General features: G+C 38.6%; 1 protein-coding gene and 1 long non-coding RNA gene across 17 annotated transcripts in view; one reads left to right on the plus strand and one right to left on the minus strand.

The window, feature by feature from the left end:
* LOC135314986 (uncharacterized) overlaps positions 1-1,914 on the minus strand; it is a 35,359-nt gene extending 33,445 nt beyond the window's left edge. For 5 of the 6 annotated variants that reach the window (XR_010374396.1, XR_010374400.1, XR_010374398.1 and 2 more), the window contains exon 1: positions 1,824-1,914. This is a non-coding gene — a long non-coding RNA (uncharacterized LOC135314986). The other variant, XR_010374399.1, reaches the window with a different exon arrangement.
* Positions 1,108-21,115, plus strand: part of DPH6 (diphthamine biosynthesis 6) — a 208,780-nt gene continuing 188,772 nt past the window's right edge. For 10 of the 11 annotated variants that reach the window (XR_010374393.1, XR_010374394.1, XR_010374392.1 and 7 more), the window contains exons 1-3: positions 1,754-1,885; positions 5,880-5,974; positions 8,314-8,507. Coding sequence is in view for 7 of the 11 variants with exons in the window: in XM_064460164.1 (XP_064316234.1) it covers positions 1,863-1,885; positions 5,880-5,974; positions 8,314-8,507 (312 nt within the window). In the remaining 4 variants the exon portion in view is untranslated. Of the gene's footprint in view, positions 1,340-1,753; positions 1,886-5,879; positions 5,975-8,313; positions 8,508-21,115 lie in introns of those variants that run through there. The other variant, XM_064460168.1, reaches the window with a different exon arrangement.

The raw sequence follows: 21,115 nt of genomic DNA on the forward strand, positions 1-21,115 counted from the left end.
ATTGCTATAAACAAAATGTTTTTTCTTAGAATACTTTCTTCTCTCTTTTCTTCCATCTTTTCTCTTTCTGGGAACTTCAGACCCAACAATTTGTGCGCAAGGAACTTGTTTTTCAGAGGCTTGCGCAAAGCCTGATTGGTACAGATTGTTATATAGCATTGCATAATATCATGTTACGGGGGCTGATAAGTTAGCGCTTACAATTCATAAAGCATACACTCCATCCCAGCCCTGAGGAACAAAGCCTTTTGTCAGCTGCACCAGCTGTTGCAACTAAATTCAACAGGAACCATGAATCAGCATTCCCGGCCACTGCCAGTTTACAGGTTGGATCGTAGGCACCAGTGGTGGCACTGCAGACGGAGACACTGAGCAAGGCAGCACCAAGGCTCGCCCTGAGACTTTGTGCTTGTCCCCGCTGACCCTGCACACCAGGCTCCAGCAAGGGCGAGCAGCCAACAGCACACCCGTGTTTTCTTGTCCCTGCTTTGGACCCACAGGCCTTTTGAATCAAAGCCTGGAGAGCGGTGGGCCCTCAGACTGCTGCTCAGAACACTGCCACAATACCCCCAGCAGAGGTATGAGAGTCTTGAAGTTAGTCTAGTGATACGGTTTCACTGGCAGAACTAATCCACAGGTTTCTTCTGTGACTTGAGAAAAATAAAGTCGTGTCTGGATTCAGACTGGGCACCTGAGTAAACTTTTCGTTGATTCAGCCTGCAAACTTACTTATATTGGTGTCCCTCATATGCCCCAACAGCTGGATCGCTCATAAAATTAGCCCAAAACAGGGAGGACATGACAAGATTAGATTTTTGGTCTGCAGAAGCTGAACCCAAAGGTGCGGGTGGGCATTTTGTGCTCGCAGGCGAGCACTGAGACCTTCAGCGAGGCAGCCAGGAGGTCCAGTCTCCTGCTCCCCCCTGCTCGCCTCCCGCTCCGGCCTCTCGGCACGGGCTGCTGGAGGTCACCGCGGTGACTCGGAGGGGTCCCCTCCATCAGCCGCCCAGCGGGACGCGGTGAGGGGCGGAGGGAGCGCCGCTCTCCCGCCCACCGCCCCCGCAAGCGGCCGCTGGGCGCGCACCTGGCCCGCTTCGCCGAGCAGCTTCCAGGGCGCCGGCAGCGCCCACCGCGCGCGCCGGCTCCCGCAGCCGCGGTTACGACTGGCCCGCGCGACTTCCGCATCCCCGCGGCATTTCCCCCCCGCAGAGCGGGCCCACGCGGGGCCGGGCTGCCACTACGCCCCGCTGCCCCCTCGGGAGCCGGCCGAGGGGAAGGGGACGGGCCGGCCACCTCACGCGGCCGCTCCCATTTCCCACACAGCAGTCGCTCAGAACAGGTCCGCCGCTGTTCGCTGTAGACAAGAAGGGAAAAGGCGGGCAGGGGGAGGCGGCGAGGGAGCCGAGCCGAGCCCGCCGCCGCGCCTCACTCGCCGGGCAGCCCCAGCCGCGGGCGCACCGGGCCTACCGCGCGGCCGCCCTGCCCTCAATAGGCGTCCCGCGCGCTGCCTCCGCGGCCGCGCCCTCCGCGCCGCCCTCATCGGCCGCGCCCGGCCTCCCCCGCCCGGCCGGCCTCCCCCGCCCTGCACCGCCTCGGCAGCCCCGCCGGGCCGCGGCAGGGAGAGCGCGCCTCTCCCGGGCACGGCGGGGCGGCGGCCTTGCTCGGCCTCCCGGCTGCTCAGGCAGTCTCCCGGCCTGCCCCGGGAGGAGGGCCCGCTGAGGGGAGGCGGCCAGGCAGTACCGGTAGCCGCGGAGGAGGCGGCGGCGTGCGCGGCCCGGGTTGGCCGGGCTCCTTCCCCACTGCGCTCCGCAGCTGTCACGCACCTCCCTGTTAGCGTTACCGCCCCCGGGCCCGTGAGCAGCATGAGGGTAGTGGCTCTGATCAGGTAACGGGCTGAGGGAGCGCCCATGTGGGCGAGCGAGGGGCGTCCCGCAGGCGGCGGAGGGAGAGCGCGGGGCGAGGCCGAGCCCGCTCGGGGGCCGCACCCGCCCCGCCCCGCGCCGCCGGGGAGACCCTTCCGCCCGGCTCCGCCCGGCCGCCCTGCGCCGCACCGCACCCCGCACCCCGCGGCGCTGCGCGGAGCGGGCGGGCTGCGCTGGGTGCCGCGGCGGGCGGCCGCTGCCTGCGGGCAGGGCAAAGCTGGAACGATTTATCTTCTGCTTTCCCCACGTTCCCGGCGCGCGCAAAAGCTACTAGTGTCTGTTGAAAAAAAAAAAAACAAACAAAACAAAACGACCCAACAAACAACACCCAGAATTATCTTCCCCGCTCGCCTGCTCCGCGTTCTCCCGCTCTCCCGGGTGCGGGGGGAGGCGGCGGCGGGAGCGGCCGTCCCCGGGCCCCGCAGAGCCCCCGCGCCTGCCCTTCGGCGGCCGGGCCTCCTGCCCGCTTGCACTGGAATTTTCAGGTGCTTCGCTTTTCCTTTCCAAATGTCTTAACCTCTCTTAGGATAGATTTTCCTGATGTCTTAGCGATCGATTTTCTAGTGTGTCTTTTGAGAGATTTTGCTCGGTTTTTTTTTAAAGATGAAGCTCGCTCGTTTAAATAATTGAAGTTTGATACAGCCGCGTCTGTCAGGGGCTGCTGTATTTGCTCCCCCCACACGCCGGCCCCTTTTGGTCAGTTTCTGCAGTTTTTGTATTGTAAATAACTTTTTGTGTTTTTTAGAAATAGACGAACATAACTTTTCATTTTCTAACAAGGATGCGTGTTCTTTTACTGAGAAATAATTAAAAAACCAACAAGCTAGGAATCCTGCAAATGGAAAAATATTGTGCGGATGCGAGCACTGTATTTTTATTTTTGGGTGCAGTAACTATTTACTGAAGTCTTAATATTTAATGTATTAAATTTTCTCAGACAATGTCTACTATCGAACCTTGTTGAAATTGGGGTTTGGCCTCAACAATTGCAAAGCATTCCAAACACCATCCAAAGAGGAAAAAATAGAGCAAATGTTATCTATGTTTTTCATTATTTGCTTAAATACGGAGTAGGAAAATCAGCTTCGGTGCTTTTTTGTGTCTTATAGATAAGATTTTGTCTTCCAAGTTTATTTATCTTGATACTTTCTAAGCAGAAGAATGTGTTAAAAGGCAGGATGAAATAAAACCCTAAAAACAGGTTTCTAACACAATTGCTATTTTAATGGGCAATTTTACAAGGATGGATTTAGTTTCACTAATAGTTTTAAGAAGAGTTTTAAAAAGACATCAAAGTGTCTGAAATCTTTGTAACAGAGCTAGCCTCAAAGATCAGAGGAAAAAAGTATTTGAAAAGTGCCTCTTACTTTTGAAAAGGTCAGGATTATGTATAAAACTACCTTAACCTGTTTCTTTTTCTTCTAAAACGTTGGCCACACTTAAAGTTGATAGCCTTGCTTTAAGGTGGTATTTATGGGGTAAACCCTGTATTGTGTTTTGTGCTAAATCATAGGCATTTTAAAGCCCGTCTTCCACCTGAAATAGGATGTTATTCAACTCTTTAATTCTTCTAGAATTTTTTTACTGTAAATGGTTACACTTGTCAATAGAAAGGAATTTGCTCACAAGTCGTTTATAGACCTGTATCTGTATGGTTACCATTTTTTTTTCTCCTGGTATTTTGTTTGTTTACAAGCCTACCTGTTAGCATATTTGCAACGTCAAAACTAACCCTGGCCGTGACCCAGCTTCATGTTCTGTATGCTAAAGGCCTTGTGATTTTTTTCTGTCATGAGAATTGAGAGGAGTCCCGAGGCTACCTCAGTACCTGCCTTCCTCTCTCTTCTTAAAGCTTTTTTTTTCTTCTTTTTTTTTTTGTTACAATATATTAGACGACGGCCATGCTGGGAGCGTGCGAGTCCACCTTACTCCCGCAGCACCGGCTGTCTGCCTTCGTTGGGCTTCACCGTCATATTTTACAGCTAGAGTGGAAGGCCTTGTAGGTCGGCACCATTTCGGTTTGTTTCTTGGTATGGTTAATTTTTAGGGCCATGGTAATGGTAATACAGAAAATAAGTAACAGTACTGTAGCATGTGACCCAGTGAGCACTCTACAAATTTTGATCAAGTAATTTGTGGTCAAATGTAGGAAATCTGAATATAGACTCATCTTAACTTTTTTTCTAGTAAATTAATTGAAAAGATTCATAGATTTATTCTAGTGTCCTTTTAATTTTTGATTTAAAAAATTTTAGTATTGAAATGCTGTAAACAGCATAGGCAATTATCTACTGTCATATAATTATTTTTCTGAAGCTGTGTTTGGAGTTGAAATCAGAATTAGTGTGAAGCTTTTATGTTTTAGAATTAAGTAATTCAGAATGAAAAGAGCCTTTGTCTCATTATGATTCTGTTAAGCCTGAAATTTCACATTATGAAGTGAATGCTGTCTACATTTTGAAGCTACCAAGCACAGCATCCAGAATTAATGAATGTGCAATTTTTTAAAAATTGTTTTTGACCATATATAGGTTAGAAGGAAGTTGTAGGTGTGCATGAGAATAATATCAGGTAGAGATGGAACCTTGAATTAGGCATCTATTTATTATAATATTTATATTTACTTTTATAGCACTCAAACATAAGCAACTGCTTTACAAAAATCTGTTAAGAACGAAAAGATGCCATGTTATTTATACTATTTCTACTTTAGGATTGAGTTATACAGCAGATTAAGGTCAGCATACAGAACTTTAGCATGGATGAAAGCAGAAATTGAGGGGAATAGCTGTATGGTTACATTCCCGTAACACACTTTCAAGCTCTTGCATAGATGGCTAGATAAAAGTGGGAACTTCACGTTTAAAATGCTGAAGAAGTTTGTTAGTGTGGTCACAAGGAAACTGATGGTCTGTTGTAGCAAGGACTGCTTGTGCTACCTGTTCTCCTGTTCATGGCTTGGTGATTGTAAGGCAAGATGCAGTTTTACAGAGCTGGTCTATGTCCCAGTTCCGGTTCCTGCTGTGGGCTGGCTTTGATGCCTTGGCATTTGAAGGAGCTGCACAGAAACTACACCTGCAGTTGTAGTTTGAAGGCTGTGAGTCTGAACGTGGATTTTGTAAGCAGTGTGTATTCTATTAGACTGTAAAATTTCTTTTGATAGTGATTAAAATCCATGAAAAATACTATATGTCAATTACACCAGGAGAGCTGGATTCTTTCCTCACTGATAGTGGAAAAGGGTCCAGTAGATCTTGAATGAGTGTCAAAATTAATTGTCTTCTCTGCATTACAGAAGAATCTTGTTTTCGGGTTTTTTTTCAATTTTTTTTAAATTTTTTTTAATCAGCAGTAATTATTTTTATTTGTGGTTATATGCAGCAAAAATTTTGTATGTTCAATGCAGTGTCAGCTGAACCTACTGCCTGTAATAATCACAGATTTTGAGAATGGGAAGTACATTTAAAATGTTAAACGTTGCCTAAAACTTCAGACAAAGTATCCCATGAAGGATAAATGTTACTCCTAATGTGACAGTCTTCATTTAAAAAGGTGGCTAATGCTGCCAACTCTCTGGAGTAGGTATTGTTTTTTTAATCCAAGTTATCTAGTAACGAGTACAGATTAATTTGTCTCTGGAGTAAAAGATAGTCCTTGTTCTGAAGAGATTCCAGTGTAAGTGGCTGTTCTTCATGGAACCTCTCAGATTAATAATCAGATACAGAACTGGATATTTGCTTTATGGATACCGTATGTAGGCACTATATGTATATGGTAAGTGTCGTGTGGTGAAACCATCCTTTTTCTACTGCTAATATTTTGCAACTTCTTTATTTTTATTTCAAAACTTTATAACCAGCTCTGATGATACTAACTTTTAAGTAGTTAGGCAAAAGCCATAAGGGGCTAAAACTTTTGTCAGTACTTTTAATTGCCACTATTTTCTTTTTCTTACAGTGGTGGGAAGGACAGCTGTTACAATATGATGCAGTGTGTTGCTGCTGGGCATCAGATTGTTGCTCTAGCCAATTTAAGACCTGCCGAAAATACAGGTATGAAAGCCACGTTTCTTGTAGATTTTTTTTTTTTTTTATATTAGAAATAACGGCGGCACAGCTGTGCCTGAATTGAGTTCCTTTATGTGTTTTTATATAGTTTTGCATATTGAAGGGTAATCTAGAAATCTTAGAAGAGGCAGAAAAAAGAAAATGCTCTGGAGATGCATTAAATGTATTTTTCCTCAAAGGGGAAGAAAACACAAGAAGATGATCATCAGTGAAAGAGAGGCTTACGCAGTTTGAAAAAAGGGAGAATAAAAATATTCCTGGTGGTAAACAAAGGGATTGTGTGAGGTCAGTAGCACAAATAGTAAAAGGTGGTAGAGGATATCAGCAAACAAAACAAACACTCTATTTCTAGAAAGGCTTTAAACTGGCATAAACCAGTCCAGCTGCCAAAAATATGCAGTTTTGCTGCTGCTCATTGATTTTTAGCCTTATATATCTTCCTCCATTATTCTAGCCCATCATTTGTGAACTGGACTGAGGAACTGATCTGGGTTGAAATGGACCTTGATGCACTTCTTTTTCCTGCCTTTTTCCGTACTTTTAGCTTGGACAGGTTTTCTGATCAGTTCCTCACAGGCTGCACCTAGTCTTATATCTCTGAAAGAGAATGGGGGAAACTCAGGTAGTCTGAGTAGGTGGTGAGGTGAGAGGGTGAGCTGAGCACTTCTGTGTTGGACTAGAGCACAAATTGAACTCGAAGTGACACTTGAAAAAGGCAGTGAGTTGTTTCCCAGTTGGTAGGGGAGAATGTTAAAGTGTGTTAACATAGCTTAACTGTTCAACATATGTTAAACAATTAAGCATGATATCTGGTAACTGTATGATAGGAAGATACGTAGAAAGTGAAGGAAAAAGGGAGCTGCTGTCACAAAATGAGTCACGGATGTAACTGGCAAATGCTAGGGAGTACAGGAACAATTTATTTTCTGGGTAGCTAGGACATAATAATCTCTAATCTTGTTGAAATATGTTGTCTTTAAACTAATTTATCCACATCAGAAATGTAGAATATTGTCATTAAAATCATAAAATGCTCTCTTTAAGTGCGTAGTTGGAAATTTTGTGGAAAGTTAATTGAGGTGCTTCAGGCAGTAGCGGATTCTATGCCATTCATTTTATGTTATCTTGTTGCCTAGAGAGTCTCAATTAATAAAGAAACCGTGTATTCTGAACTGAATATCAGTTTAAAGACCTTGTCATATTCATGTATGTTGAAAACCACCGAGTTTTCTTTTAAATCAACTCCTCTGGTCTAAGTTGGTTAAGTCGTGATTATGGGTTTGGATTTGCCTGTGTTGAGCAAAAGCGTATCTGTTTTATGGCATCAAATATGACATGACCTAACTGTTAGATCACAAATCTTTCTCTTTGCAAGATGTGCTACATAGGTATATGGCAGAGATGCTTGATGTGTCTGTGTAAATTAAGTTCTGGTAGTACAAATTAGCATTAAAATAGTGAACTGTGTTAGCTTCTAATAAAGCGGACATTTCACCACTAATGATGTATTACTTTATCAATCTGTTTGAAAAATTATCTGAAAGATTTTATATGTAAATGGTTTATCATATAGTTTGAGATTTAATTCAAATCCATGATGTCTGGATTTTAGCTGGTTTTTATTATCTGCTAGCTACAAACGGCTTGTAAGAAAATTCAGTTAACTTTTTCTTCTTGTTAAGGAAATAGTGGCAGAGAGTTGATTTAATTTCAAGCTTAATTCCTAGAAAGAGTGAAGGTAGAAAGGGCCTGGATATTATAACAGTTTTCTTTTTCTTTTTGTATATTGAGCAATGTCAAAACATTGTAGCGGTCTACTTTTATTCTACTTAAACAGAAATAATCTCCTCTTCTTTCGTGATGACCGTGATAACAATTTTAACAGTAAAGTTTTTGGAAATTTTGACAACCTATTGCTTATTCTCAGTGTTGCAGTGCCTTCCAAATTTCTTGCTCTGAATATGTTGAAATGCATCTGGGTTTGTGCCTCTAAACTGTGTTCCTATTAAAATTACCATATAAATAGGAGCAGGATTGGACCATTATGAGATTTTTGGATGAAGCAGGGTAGAATACTAAAGAAGAAATAGACACCACAATTTCCAAATAGGCAGCATGTTTGTGACAGATGTCTTCCTCTCCGTATGTCTGTTAGGTGGAGAAATCTTTTTTTTTTCTCTTGTTTATAGAGGTATTGTCACCAAACATCTGTTTGTGAACTGAAAAATATTAACATTGAGATTTTCTCAGTGCTTTATAGTATTGTGATTATCTGTAATTGTTGAAATAATGTGCCTAATACAATTGTTTCTTAATTGTGGCAGGGAGGGCTGATGAATTGGACAGCTATATGTATCAGACAGTAGGACACCATGCTATTGACCTGTATGCTGATGCATTGGATTTGCCACTCTATCGTGGTTTCATAAAGGGTACCAGTGTAAATACTGGAAGAGTGTATACGGCATGTCAGGAAGATGAGGTTGAAGACCTTTACCACCTCATGAAACTTGTTAAGGTACGCTGAATCAAAAGAATTAAATAATTGGGGACAATTATATTGCTTAACTCCTGTATGAATTTAAGTAAATGATCCACTTAAGTATTTAGGTAAAGTTTTGAGAAGAAAATTTGAACACTTTTACAAGTTTTGTTTCTATTCCATTGTTCTTCCTTGCACTGTAAACATATAGCGTAACTTTATTCCTTTTTCCTCAATGTATGTCAGATTTATTGATCTGCATTTCAAGTCATAATCTTGTTCCTGTTTAATAAAACCACCTGTAGCAGGTGCTCGGCATGTACTACAAAAAACATTATTGTAGAAGTTATCTATAAATAAAAGGTTTATGTAGTTTCATATTTGAAATAATGCAGTACTTGGTTACTAAATGAGAGATCTTTTGGGTGTGTGCATTTATCAATATATAGAAAATAATGTCTAGACATTTCCATTTGTGTACACTTATGCTCTGTAAAGCAGAATCTGTTATTCGTTAGTATGTTGCAGATGATTCACAAAGTGTTACAAAATATTTTGCAATGATGGTTTTGATTCTGGTAGCCCTCTAACTACATTCTCATATGTCACATAATAGCAATAACATGTCAATCCTTTTTAGCTATAAAACTAGTTAAAGGGAGATAATGAGCCTACTCCCTAAAACACCTGAAATTCACTCTCTGTTTTTTTCCAAAATGTTTCATGTAGTACTTTGTTTGTCACCGGAATTAAGTCATATCTCATTGAAATAAACAGAAAACCTCCCACTGACTGCAGAGGTTTTACACAAAGTTTGAGTGAACACGCTATGTCTATTCCAGTTAATTCTGTTGATGACTGCAGTGCACAGTACAAAACAATACAATGTCCAGAAAGTGATATTAATTGCGATTTTTAAAAAAGTAAATACGCATTTAAATTTTATTGATGAAACTGGTCAACTATGTTCTGAAACTTAAGCAAAAGATGTTTGTAGTCCTTAGTTCAGGCATTGAACATTTTACAATTAATGTGTTACATCTTCCACACATTTGTATCAGGGAAATCATGTTCCTCACCTGTGTTGGAGTAGGAGACTTTGAAACAGGAGAACATTGCATGTAGGCTGTACGGCCTCAAGTTGCACCGGGGAGGTTTAGTTTGGATATCAGGAAAAATTTCTTCACTGGAAGGGTTGTCAAGCACTGGAACAGGCTGCCCAGGGAAGCGGTGGAGTCACCATCCCTGGAGGTATTTAAAAGACGTGTAGGTGTGGTGCCTAGGGACATGGTTTAGTGGTGGCTTCGCAGTGCTGGGTTAATGGTTGGACTTGACGATCCTGAAGGTCCTTTCCAACCTATCAATTCTATGATTATGCTCTAGAGTGCTTCACGGAGGTTTTAAATGGAATGTGCATATCATGCAGCATAGAAGTTGAAAGAGATATGGTACAGAATTGTCGTGGTTTAGCCCCAGCCAGCAACCCAGCACCATGCAGCCGCTCGCTCGCTCCCCCCACAATGGGATGGGGGAGAAAACCAGAAGAGTAAAAAGTGAGGCAACTCATGGGTTGAGATAAAGACAGTTTAACAGGTAAAGCAAAAGCCGCACATGCAAGCAAAGCAAAACAAGGAATTCATTCACCCCTTCCCACGGGCAGGCGGGTGCTCAGCCCTCCCCAGGACAGCAGGGCTCCATCACGCGTAACGGTTACTTGGGAAGACAAATGCCATCATGCCAAACGTCCCCCCCTTCCTTCTTCCCCCAGCTTTATATACTGAGCCTGACGTCATACGGTGTGAGATATCCCGTGGGTCAGTTGGGGTCAGCTGTCCCGGCCGTGCCCCCTCCCCTCCCAGCTCCTTGTGCCCCCGGCAGAGCACGGGGAGCTGAAGAAGTCCTTGACCAGTGTAAGCGCTACTCAGCAACAACTAAAACATCTCCACATTATCACCCCTGTTTCCAGCAAAAATCCAAAACATAGTCTAATACTATCCAAAACATAGTCTAATACTAGTTACTATGAAGAAATTTAACTCTATCCCAGATGAAACCAGGACAAGAAGTTTTAAATTATTTTTGAACCACAATAGTATTAGAAATTAGAAGGGCTAGTATATGCTGTCTCTTAAAGCCGCATGCTAACTGCTTTCTGCCACTGGGTAAGATAATAAATTACTGATCAATTTAATTAAAAATGAGCAGATTAGTGGCAATTAAGATGATACTTCCTTTTCGATTCTTGCTGTCTTTGGAGAAATGGATGCCTGACATAAATTAATGCTAATGTTAAATCTTGACAACTTCTGCTTTGAAAGTTTGTACATGATAATTATAACTATAGTTGAAAGAGATGTTATCAAGTTGTCTGGAACTAAATAACTATTTCTTTCCTATATAGAAATATTAAATCCACCATATGATATTTTAAAGACATAAATGTTAACAATATACTGCCTTTATGTTAGACTTCAAATAACCGTGCTTTTACAGTTAAACCTACCTGTGAAATTCTGGAGCAAAAGTTGCAGTATAAGCCTTGCATATTCTGATGAAGAATTGCAAAATTGTCAGGGGGACATAAAATACAGCAACTGTAAGCCTTTGTTTTTTTGAGTTTTAAGAAAAACACATGAATATTTTTCTTCTGTGTGTTAACAGTAACATTGAAAGCTTTCTATTTTTATTTTTTCACATTTATTTATAATTGCAGTTTTGTAGCTTTACTATATAAGTCTTAATCACTGAGTGTTTTGCTTTAGCAATTTTTTTGCCCAGATGTTAATAGTTTTAAACACAGAGCTCAATTTGTGTTCTGTTGAAGGGAGGGGAGGAATTCTGCGGAAGCCTTGTCAAAACGCATCCTTGAGTGGACATAATTTCAAAACACTGGTCAAACTAACATAGCTCTGTTTTTCTGTCAAATGGTTTAGGCCCAAGAACACAGGAAAGGTGTGCCTAGATCAAAATCACATAGTGTGCCTCACTTTCATTTGTAAAGAATGCTTGTGTTGAAAGTACTTCTTTAGTAAAAAATTAAAACACATTTGAAAAACTAGTATGAATTTGAAGGTATTTGATGTTTTTAGAAACAGTGCTTTCTAAACCATTTTGAAACCTTTTAGAACAAGGTTTCTAAAAAGTTAAATATTGCCCTACAGTGCTGGGAAACCCTGGATGACAGTCCAGTTTATAGGTCATGGGTTTCAGAAAGTGGTATTGACTGCCAATGACTGTAAACCTAATTTCATTGTCACAAACCCAGATGATTGATAGGTATGAAGGAAATTTATTTTTTTTAGTTGCCTAATGCTCTGTTTTAGATTCTGTAGTCAATATATATTGTGAAACATACCAGAGTATTTACATAACGTCTAGATGTATCTTACTATGCAGTCCTCACCTGATAGCAGAATATTTACTTTGTGAGACATGTATATCCTGAACTCTAAGGAACAGTTTAATCTGCTCTCCATGTTACTGAATAGGGATTACCAATACCCTTGTTTGTCCGTGTTCGTCGCTTTGCATATTGGCGCTTTTTCTGGCAAAACATATAAACACTAGAGTTTCTTAGTTATCTGAATTATCCTTCAGGGTTTTATCGTGGAGCTGTCTTTGAAACCAGGAAATATGTGGGAAAACTGTGTTTCTTTCCCTGTAGTGGTTGGAAAGACTGCAGCATGGAGGTGTTTTTATGACACTTTCCTACAACATACTCCTCAATATAGGCATATTTAACTGCTTTCTCATCTTTTCAATGTAATTATGATTGTGTCTAAATAATACCTTGACGTTTTATGCAAGCGCATACAGAAGTGGTGTTAGATGGGTTGAATGTTGGATTGATTTCTGTAGCTCGTGGAACTATGGCTAAACTTTTCTTTAGGGCAGAGGTTGTAGCAGCTTACAGACTACACAAACCAATGCAAGATAATTTATTTCAATTCTGGGTTTCAGGAGACAGTTCTGTCCTCTTCCAAGTTTCTTGCCTTATCTCCTCTGCTCTGTGAAGGCTTTGCCTTTATTTGGTAAGTTTCTACCGCTGGAGTAATTTGTAGAATTCCTGACCTTAGTGAAAATGTTGGGGTTTTTTTCTAGCTTTTAAAAATCTTTTTCAATACCATTTTTCAGTACTTGAGTTTTTTGAAATTAGTGTTTCAAAAGTTGATTCTATTTATAGTTTTTGTCATATATTTCCCTGTATTTATTATAAAGTATGCAACTTGATTTTCAGCACATTTTCAGTTTTAACATGTTATTTCTGTCAGTGTTCTTTCTGTGATGCACTTTGTGGGTTCAGAACCTGCAAGCTTACAAAAAACCAGAGTGTACACTTGAAAGAAATTAATATATTTGATCGCAAGACTGAGGATTATTAATGCTGATATCATTCACTGATCATCAGCTGAAAAATAAGTATTGACGTTGGATATATTGGATGTAAGAAATATTTGGAAAATAATAGCCTTTGCTTGTGGCACTGTTTAATTTTATCAGCAACAAGGAAGGGGAAAGAAAGAAAATTTGTGTTCTAAAATGCCACATACTGGAGCAGTGGTTTTATAACTCATTCACTAAGAATATGTAACATGTTTTTTAGTTACGGTGACAAAGAGCTTACTAATACAGTGTGACTCCTGTATTTAATGGCTATATTTTAAGGTCAGGATCATGATTTTTGAAACACAGACTGATGTTTACTGAGGATAGGAAGTATTATTGCCTGAGAGTTAAAATTGCAATAGCTGTGTAATTTTAGATGTTATTTAAGAATGGTATTTTGTCTCAAAGTACTTTGGCTGTGCAGGTTCAGGTGGAATAGAGGTAACTTAGATCCTATCATTATTCAGTGAAGCTCCCTAAGACTTGGGAGTTCAGGAAACAGTTCTCCATGGTTTGAGATGGATGAAATACAAGGTTATTCTGTGGCCTTTGGATAGGGATTAATTCCCTCACAGAAGATAAAGCTTTCAGTTCATCATTATTGCTCATAGTCTTCTATGCTAAGGAAACAGTCTTCCTTTCAACCTTCTCCAGAATTTAGCTGCTGTGGCCAGTGGGTAAAACAAGTTCTCAGATTCAGTCTGACTGACTTGACTTTCTGTGGCTTTTGTACAGCCAAATGTCTAGATGCTCCCATCAGGAAAAGTACGTGAATAAATGTAACGTAGTATTCTACTGCAGGCGTTGCTTCACTGTCTTCACTGTTATAAAATGCATTTAAAAGAGAGTATTTAGAAATAGTAATTTGGCTGTTTGGTGCCCATTTTAATCAGCTCTCGGTAGTCCCTGTGACTTCAAGGGTAGTATTTACATGATAAACACTAATAATGTACTCTTAACTCATACAAATAAGGTTTCCAGGTTTTCTGAGGAGTCTTAAAGTTCTAAACATTATTGGTTATGGAATCCTGATTGACTTCAAGAATCTGTAATCTGAGGACCTCAGCACACTGATCGCCAAACTATTTTTGCCGTTTATAAATTCAGACTAGGTAGCTTCCCCCTCTCACTGATGGGATGCAGAGAGTTCAGAAGTGTGCAGAACAGTTTTATTCTAGTCATCATTTCTCATGTTTTCAGTTGAAGAAAATCTGATATTTTTGCTATTATGATTTGAATTATTTGTAGATGTATAGACTAATTCCCCAAACACATATGTCTCAGCATTTTTGAAAAAGATTAAATTATAGGAAGAGGTATTTGTCTTTATGCTGAATTTCCAAAATATTCACTTCTCCTTAATTTTTCCCCCTATATTTTAAGATTATTGGAAATCAAGAATACTGTGCCCTTGATATTTTGATAAATCAACTTTTTATATAATTCAGGAATTGAAACACAGAATTTATGTACAGCAAGTGAAATTATAACATCAGTATTTAAAAAAACATCATAAAAAATCCTCAGTGCCCAGTTAGGGGGAGCAGTGATAGATAAAACAATGGAATTCATTTTCTGGGCCCTATACTACTCATGTTGAGTAGATGAACATTTGGAGACCATATTTCTTAGCACATTTCTTTTTGACTTTAGACATGAAAGTTAAATGTGAACTTTTAGAAATTGTATGAAATGGCTATCTACTGATGAGAAATAAATAACCGTGCCTCTTCATGAAGTAAGATTTCTTGTTTTTTGAGACAAAATAGTTGCTGTGGTTTTTCATGTGGCATAGACAAAGTTCCTCTACCTTTTATAGTGACCAGATCGTTATCTGTGAGAATTTGAATTGTGCCTTTGCACTCATCGTGTTCAACGATTATCTTTTTTAATCAACTTGTTATTTTTCCCTTTAATTCTGGAGTGGAGCTCTGTAGCTTCCTCCAGCTAGGGGATGACCATCAGCAGTGAATAAGAGTGTGAATTAAGGCAAGAGGGTAAAAAGTAATTGCATAGTAGGCAGCGGTTTAAGCACTGTAAAAATGATTATGTATCTTGTTCCAGGGTTTGTTTAGATTTAGTTTTTTTAGTTTGAATTCTAAAATGAGATGGGAACAAGGACATTTTTTAATCAACAGGATGCCTGTCATTCTCCATGTCTCATCTGAACTGTTCAGGAAGCTTCAACTTTTTTTCCAGAAGGGGATCTTGAGCAACATCTTTGAGGTAGTTTCTTACCGTGAGAAATGTTGAGCTTTATGTAAACAAGAAACTCACTGTATTTCTCCTTGTTAGGTGTGTGGAGTTGTTTTCACTCATTCTCAGTCTTGTTGTGTTAATATTGAATAAGCAGAGACAGTCAGGCTGGTGGTGAAAGATGGTAAGCAAGCCCGAGGGCTTGTTCTGGTCAGCTTTAAACCTCTGATTGCCAGGTTTTCCTAATTTCCCATTTCCAGGGCATCTCTAGTGTGACCTTGCCTGCTGAATATGATGTTCTGGGTTGCAAGATTCTCACATGCATTTGGAAATGGGCAGCCAGGCATTGTTTACAGGATGCCAAATGAACCGTGCACTCGGAGCGAGTTTGATAAACACACATTTCCTCCTTTTATCAGTGAGATTGCAGAATGTGAAGTATGAGTTTCCAGTTTTACTCATTCCCTTCAAACCTTTTCCTGTTTAAAAACTGAATCTCACTAATTGGATGATGATACATCCTTAGATTTTGTTTTGCTTTTTTGTTATTGTTGTTTTGAATTCTACTTACTGGTCACTGACACTTTATTTCAGTGCCTACCTTGGCCAGGTTTGGCAGACTTTCAGATAAAAGCTTTCCATTTGTTCAGCACAGAAAAGGTTCATCCCTATCAATGTAAAGTGAATGCTAATTAACAGTAATGACTTCTAATCACTTTGCTTTTATACTCCTTTAGGAGCACTGCTATTATCCAATGTAGTTAAGTGAAATGCTTGTATATGAATCAACAATGCTGTATTTCTTCTCACAGCTATTGCTCATAATCAAGCTTTGAATAAATTACGATAGTAAAATTGGTTTTAATGTGCTGTATTGCACGGGGAGAAAGGAACCTCAAATATCTTGTTAAATATCTTGAATATTTAAAGAGTTGTCTATTAACATTTTGGCATTCAGTATTGTAGTTAAATGGAAAAATACATTAAGATGTTTAAGTCAGTTTTGTAAATGTTATCAAAACTTTTTTCACGACTTGAATTTTATTTAAGTGACATGCATAGACTCAGCAGCCTTAGTAACAGCCCTGTTTGGATCCAACGGCACATCTGGAGGACTGAATTACTGAGTTAAAACACAGTTAAGTTTTACATAGAACAAACGTGTATCTTGAGAACTTCAGCTGTTTTAGCCTAGTGTTGTACTGTATGTTTGGTAGGTTAATATGCATCTCTTTTATTAATCTTGTGTATCTAACAAACTGTTAGTTTTGTTTACATGCGTGCAACCTGCCTGCCTGCCTGCACTCATACACACTTCAAAAGGAGTATAAAAGTAATACTAGTGAAGTTTTATTAATACCTGGAAACAATAAAATAAAATGAAACTTTATTTTAGTAAAACTAGACTGCTAGAAACAATGCTAATAAAAAACAAGAGCTAAACATTACTAGACTGGTAGTATGTTCAGCAATTTAAAAATATTTCTGATTTAGAAACAGAATTAGTCTAAAGAATGAATACATACGAATTTCAAGTTTAGTGAACTTTCCCACTTAATATTCTACATATAGGGCCTGTCTGGAAGCCAAAGATGGCAAAAGCTGGATGAAACCCATTTCTGACGTGCACGTTAGTTTTTGTTTTTATTTATCTTTTAATAATAAGTCGCTTGAAATGATTATTTAAATAACTTAGGAGGAATTCCAGCTATCAGTGTCTGTGAAGGAAATGGTGTCTTGCTTGGTAAATATATTTGTGTTGTCTGGTTTTTGCAATTTAAAAAAAAAAAAAAAAAAAAGGATTTTCATTTTCTGTGGTAGTTTCCTTTCATGGAGTACCTCTGTCTTTGCGTGTTTAGAGACACAATTTCTCCAGTTACCATCACAGTTCTTATATATGTGAATGTGAGTGAGTGTCCACAGGCACCGTCTGTGGTTTTGGGTTTGGATTTGTGTGTTTTGTTCATTCATTCACATAGCTGTAGACAATTTTCTGGTAGATGATTTGTTTGCTTGAGCATCTTTTCTGTTAACATTTATTCTTTGGTTTATTACAAAGTTATTGGCTAACTTGATTTGAAAACACCTTCCATGTAGCATTTCCTCTTTAAATGTGAATTTGAGTCAATGTTCATAAAAGTTCTATGGTTTTTTGCTGTGGTACTGTAAATCATGCTGCTTGTGGGTTTTGCCACCAAATTGTTGAATGAGAGCAACGCAGTTGTCTACAGTTTCATTTAAATAGATGGTACTATCCATACCTTATTTCAGTTATCTGGTTTCTTACTTGGCATCTTCATCATGCTTTTTGAGGATAAAAATGAAAAATATAAAAAATTAATTATCTTATTCTGTGCTGAGGTAACTGGCTGCTTTATATTATTTACAATTCTCATTAGGCAGCGGTAATATATGTTTTAAAATTTATTAGTGTTTAATGAAATGTAATCGGGGTTGGTTATAAAATACAGTCAAGGACAGTCAAGCTTTCATATAAATGAACAGTAAAACATTTATCAAATTTGTCTTCATAAATATTTTTATCTCCGAAGCCCATTCTTTGTAAAAATCATTTTGCTTTCTTATACAATTACCAAGTTATTTAAGCTGACTTATTTAACACCCCTACCCCTTTGATATGAATGTCATACTGCAGCAATTGCATGGTTAGATTATTTTCAACTGGGCACTTACTGTTTCTGATCAGTATATTTAGAGGTAGTTCTTCTGGAAAAGCTGGGATTTCATTTGGTTTATATTGCACCAATGTTACATTTTCAAAATAGAAATGATTGATTTGTAACTGTCATTATGAAAAGGAATAAAACAGAACTGGCCTTTTACACTGTAAAAGGACTCTACAGTATTGAGTTATTCTATCTGTTGATAAATTCTGCCTGTGGAAGAATTGCATAACAGTCGTCACTCATTTTCATATTGATTATGAGTGGAATTCCAGTAATAGGTTGCTGTTTGCAAAGGATAAGGCGGTGCTGTGATTAGTTACCTTTTCCACGGAAAGTACTACAAAGGAAAACGCCAATGTGTGCACTGCAGTATTCCTATCAGCTTGACAGTCTGTTATGTGAATTTTTTGCAGTCCATTTTCCTTCAGAAATACAGCTTCAGTCTTTTTGCCTTATTATTGTTTTAGGTTTAGTGTATTTGCATGCTCTCCTAACTCCGGATTCTTTCTTTAGTTATTTATTTTCCTGACAGTCTTCTGTTCTTGGGCCCTGTCACCATTGTAACTCCTGATAACTGATACAACAGTGCCCTCTGTAGTTTCTCCCTACATGGTTACTACCTACAGCTGGTTTTGAGCATTCAGGTAAAGAACAGGATGTTTATACTTATTTTTAGCTCAAACAAAAGCCCTTTCTTTCTTAAGGAAACATTTTGATTTTTCACTGTTTTGCATGCAAGAAAAGGAAGAAAAGAGACTGTTCTGAGTAATCTTTTAGGTTTATAAGCTTTCTTGTCATTATCTAGTGTAAATCTGAAATCTTATCAGGCATTCAGGGCAGTCATTAAAACTGGATGGGATTTTCTGAGTTGTGTAGGCTTTCCTGAAGTTTTTATTTGAAGTGGAGCTTCCGAATAATTTTAAACTTCTCCTAAACTAAGTCTTGCATGATCTGCCAGGGACTAAAGATATGTTCACATGAGCTTTATGAATGATGTTGTTTTAATTCACACAGTGACTGAAGTAATTGTTGTTCATTAGCATTGATTTGTCTCCAAAACTCAGTTACAATTTAGATTTCTCTTTTACCTCATTATAGCTTAATATGCAAATAACTTTTTATTCTGTGTTTTCTGCAGAACTTGTTGGGCAGGTTCAGTAGCGAATACACATGTTCCCCACATTCACATTCATGCACATTCACACTCATACGTTGCCATTTTAATATTATAAACTACAATAAAAAAGCATGACCTTTTAAAAAATAAATGCTTTAACTACAATTAGTTTCTTCTGTAACAGCATCATAAAAGTCACTCTGTGAAAAGTTAAATGGCTTTATTTTATGATGGGGAGTGTTAATGCATGTGTAGAACACACTCTTAATGCACTTCTATGAAATGAAAATCATAAGTCATTGCCGTAAATTATAGTTAATGATATAACCATTGATGGCTATTCAAAACATTCCTGTATCTCTAATGATTTGTGTAAAACACATGACTGCCCACATGCCCGAGTTCGTTTGGAATAGCAGATAGATAAATGCACCAGTTTTCTACATCTGAAGACCATTTTTTCTGTGTAACAAGTGATAAGAATTTTGGTGGAGTAAACAGTACATCACAAACCACTCCTTGTAGTATTTGAGGTCTGGTAATAAATGATGATAAAGATGAAATTAAAATGGCCCTCTCTGATAAGAGGTGAGATGCTTCGGGAGTGTGTTGTGTAGAAGCTTTGATTTTTGTCTGCCTGTTTCATGGGTAATCTCTAGCCTCTAGTCATATGACGTCTTTACTTTTTTACCATGAGATTTTATATACTGAAATGTTGCAGGAGGAAGCAACTGCTATGGCAGAATATGCACTGGCTAATCCAGAAAATACCCCATATTTACTATCCATTAACATAAAATGATTATAGATTTTTAAAAGGTCACCCGTGGTTTTTTTAGTAAAAAACCTATTATTCTACTGGCAGAAGAGTAATGTTAAATTTGGTCAGAATGATTTTACTTCACTCTAAATTTAACTGAAACTCTGAGACGAGCTTAATTCTTGCACTGATTGCATAATTATTGCTAATCTCAAATGTTGGGGTGATTTTTTTGTTTAGTTTTTGTTAATGAGCTTCTTTTGTTCATGTAGGGATTTTTTATGGTAAGACAAGTATTCTTTTCTTCTACAACATGGCCAAACCATGGATTGTTATAATTTTTAAAGTGATCTTGAAAGTTTACTTCATGAAGAAAGGGCAGAAATTGAGTATTAAGAAAAAGAGGTGATATAAATTTATACTTTAAAGTAAATAGCTAATTTAGATATGATATTAATCTTTCCAATGCAACTTCATCACAGTTCACTCTCTTTAGACAAATCTGTCATTTAGATCAGTGGGAATTTTGCTTAGAAAATGAAATCTTAATTAAAATAATACTTTAATGAAGAAAGAAATAGAGGTGATTTGTTATAAGTGTGATATGGTGGGCAGTGGGAGAAGGATTTAATTTTAACCTGCAACCTTTAAGACAGATAAGATGCTGTCTATTTGGAAAAATGAATAAGGTGTATTTTCTTGCAATGAAACTAGAAAATTAAGATTCAACATAATTAAAATAGTGATAAATGTAGATTACATTATTGGAGACAATGAATTACAGCTTTTCTGTCTACGGAGAGCTGGTGTAATTTACCAAGACTGGGCAAAAAAGTGACAGAGCAGCCACTGCATATGCTTATAGGAAATGTCCTGTTTAGTCCACACTTCTCTTTTTAGTTAAAATGTCCATGATTATTTTACCCCATCCTACAACCATTACCTCCCCCCAAAATACCACACTTCATCTAGTTGGATTATGAGAACCTTGTCTGAAATATTTAATGAAGGAGAATACATGTTTAAGGTAGATCTGTAGTTGAAAACACTGTTTTCCAATAATTTGCTTAAGAATGATGACTAAATAATTTTCAAATGTCTTTTTGAGTTGATGAAAAATCTAAGTTGATGCAGGGTAGTTAAGGGTATTACTGAAGGTCATCTTAATTTTAATTTCCAGTATTTCTTTGACTCTGAAATACCAAAAGATGGGGAGACTGAATGTTGGGAATGTCTTTTGTATAGAAAATAATAAATGTCTACACCAATTTACTTGGTTAACAGTTGCCTATGCTATAACAGTAGTTATAAGAAGAATAATAAATATTGCCATCTAAAATGGTACATTGTTTGACATAACAAAAAGAAATACTGACTTTTCTTACTGGAGACATTTCTAAGAATCTTTATGACCTCAGAGGGGTCTTTATGATAAATTTAAGTTCTAAGACTTGTTTTTTTAGGATTTTTTTTTAAAGACATTTCTTCTTTTACTTTT

Source organism: Phalacrocorax carbo, chromosome 9 (genome assembly GCF_963921805.1).
Source record: "Phalacrocorax carbo chromosome 9, bPhaCar2.1, whole genome shotgun sequence".
Classification (NCBI taxonomy): domain Eukaryota; kingdom Metazoa; phylum Chordata; class Aves; order Suliformes; family Phalacrocoracidae; genus Phalacrocorax; species Phalacrocorax carbo.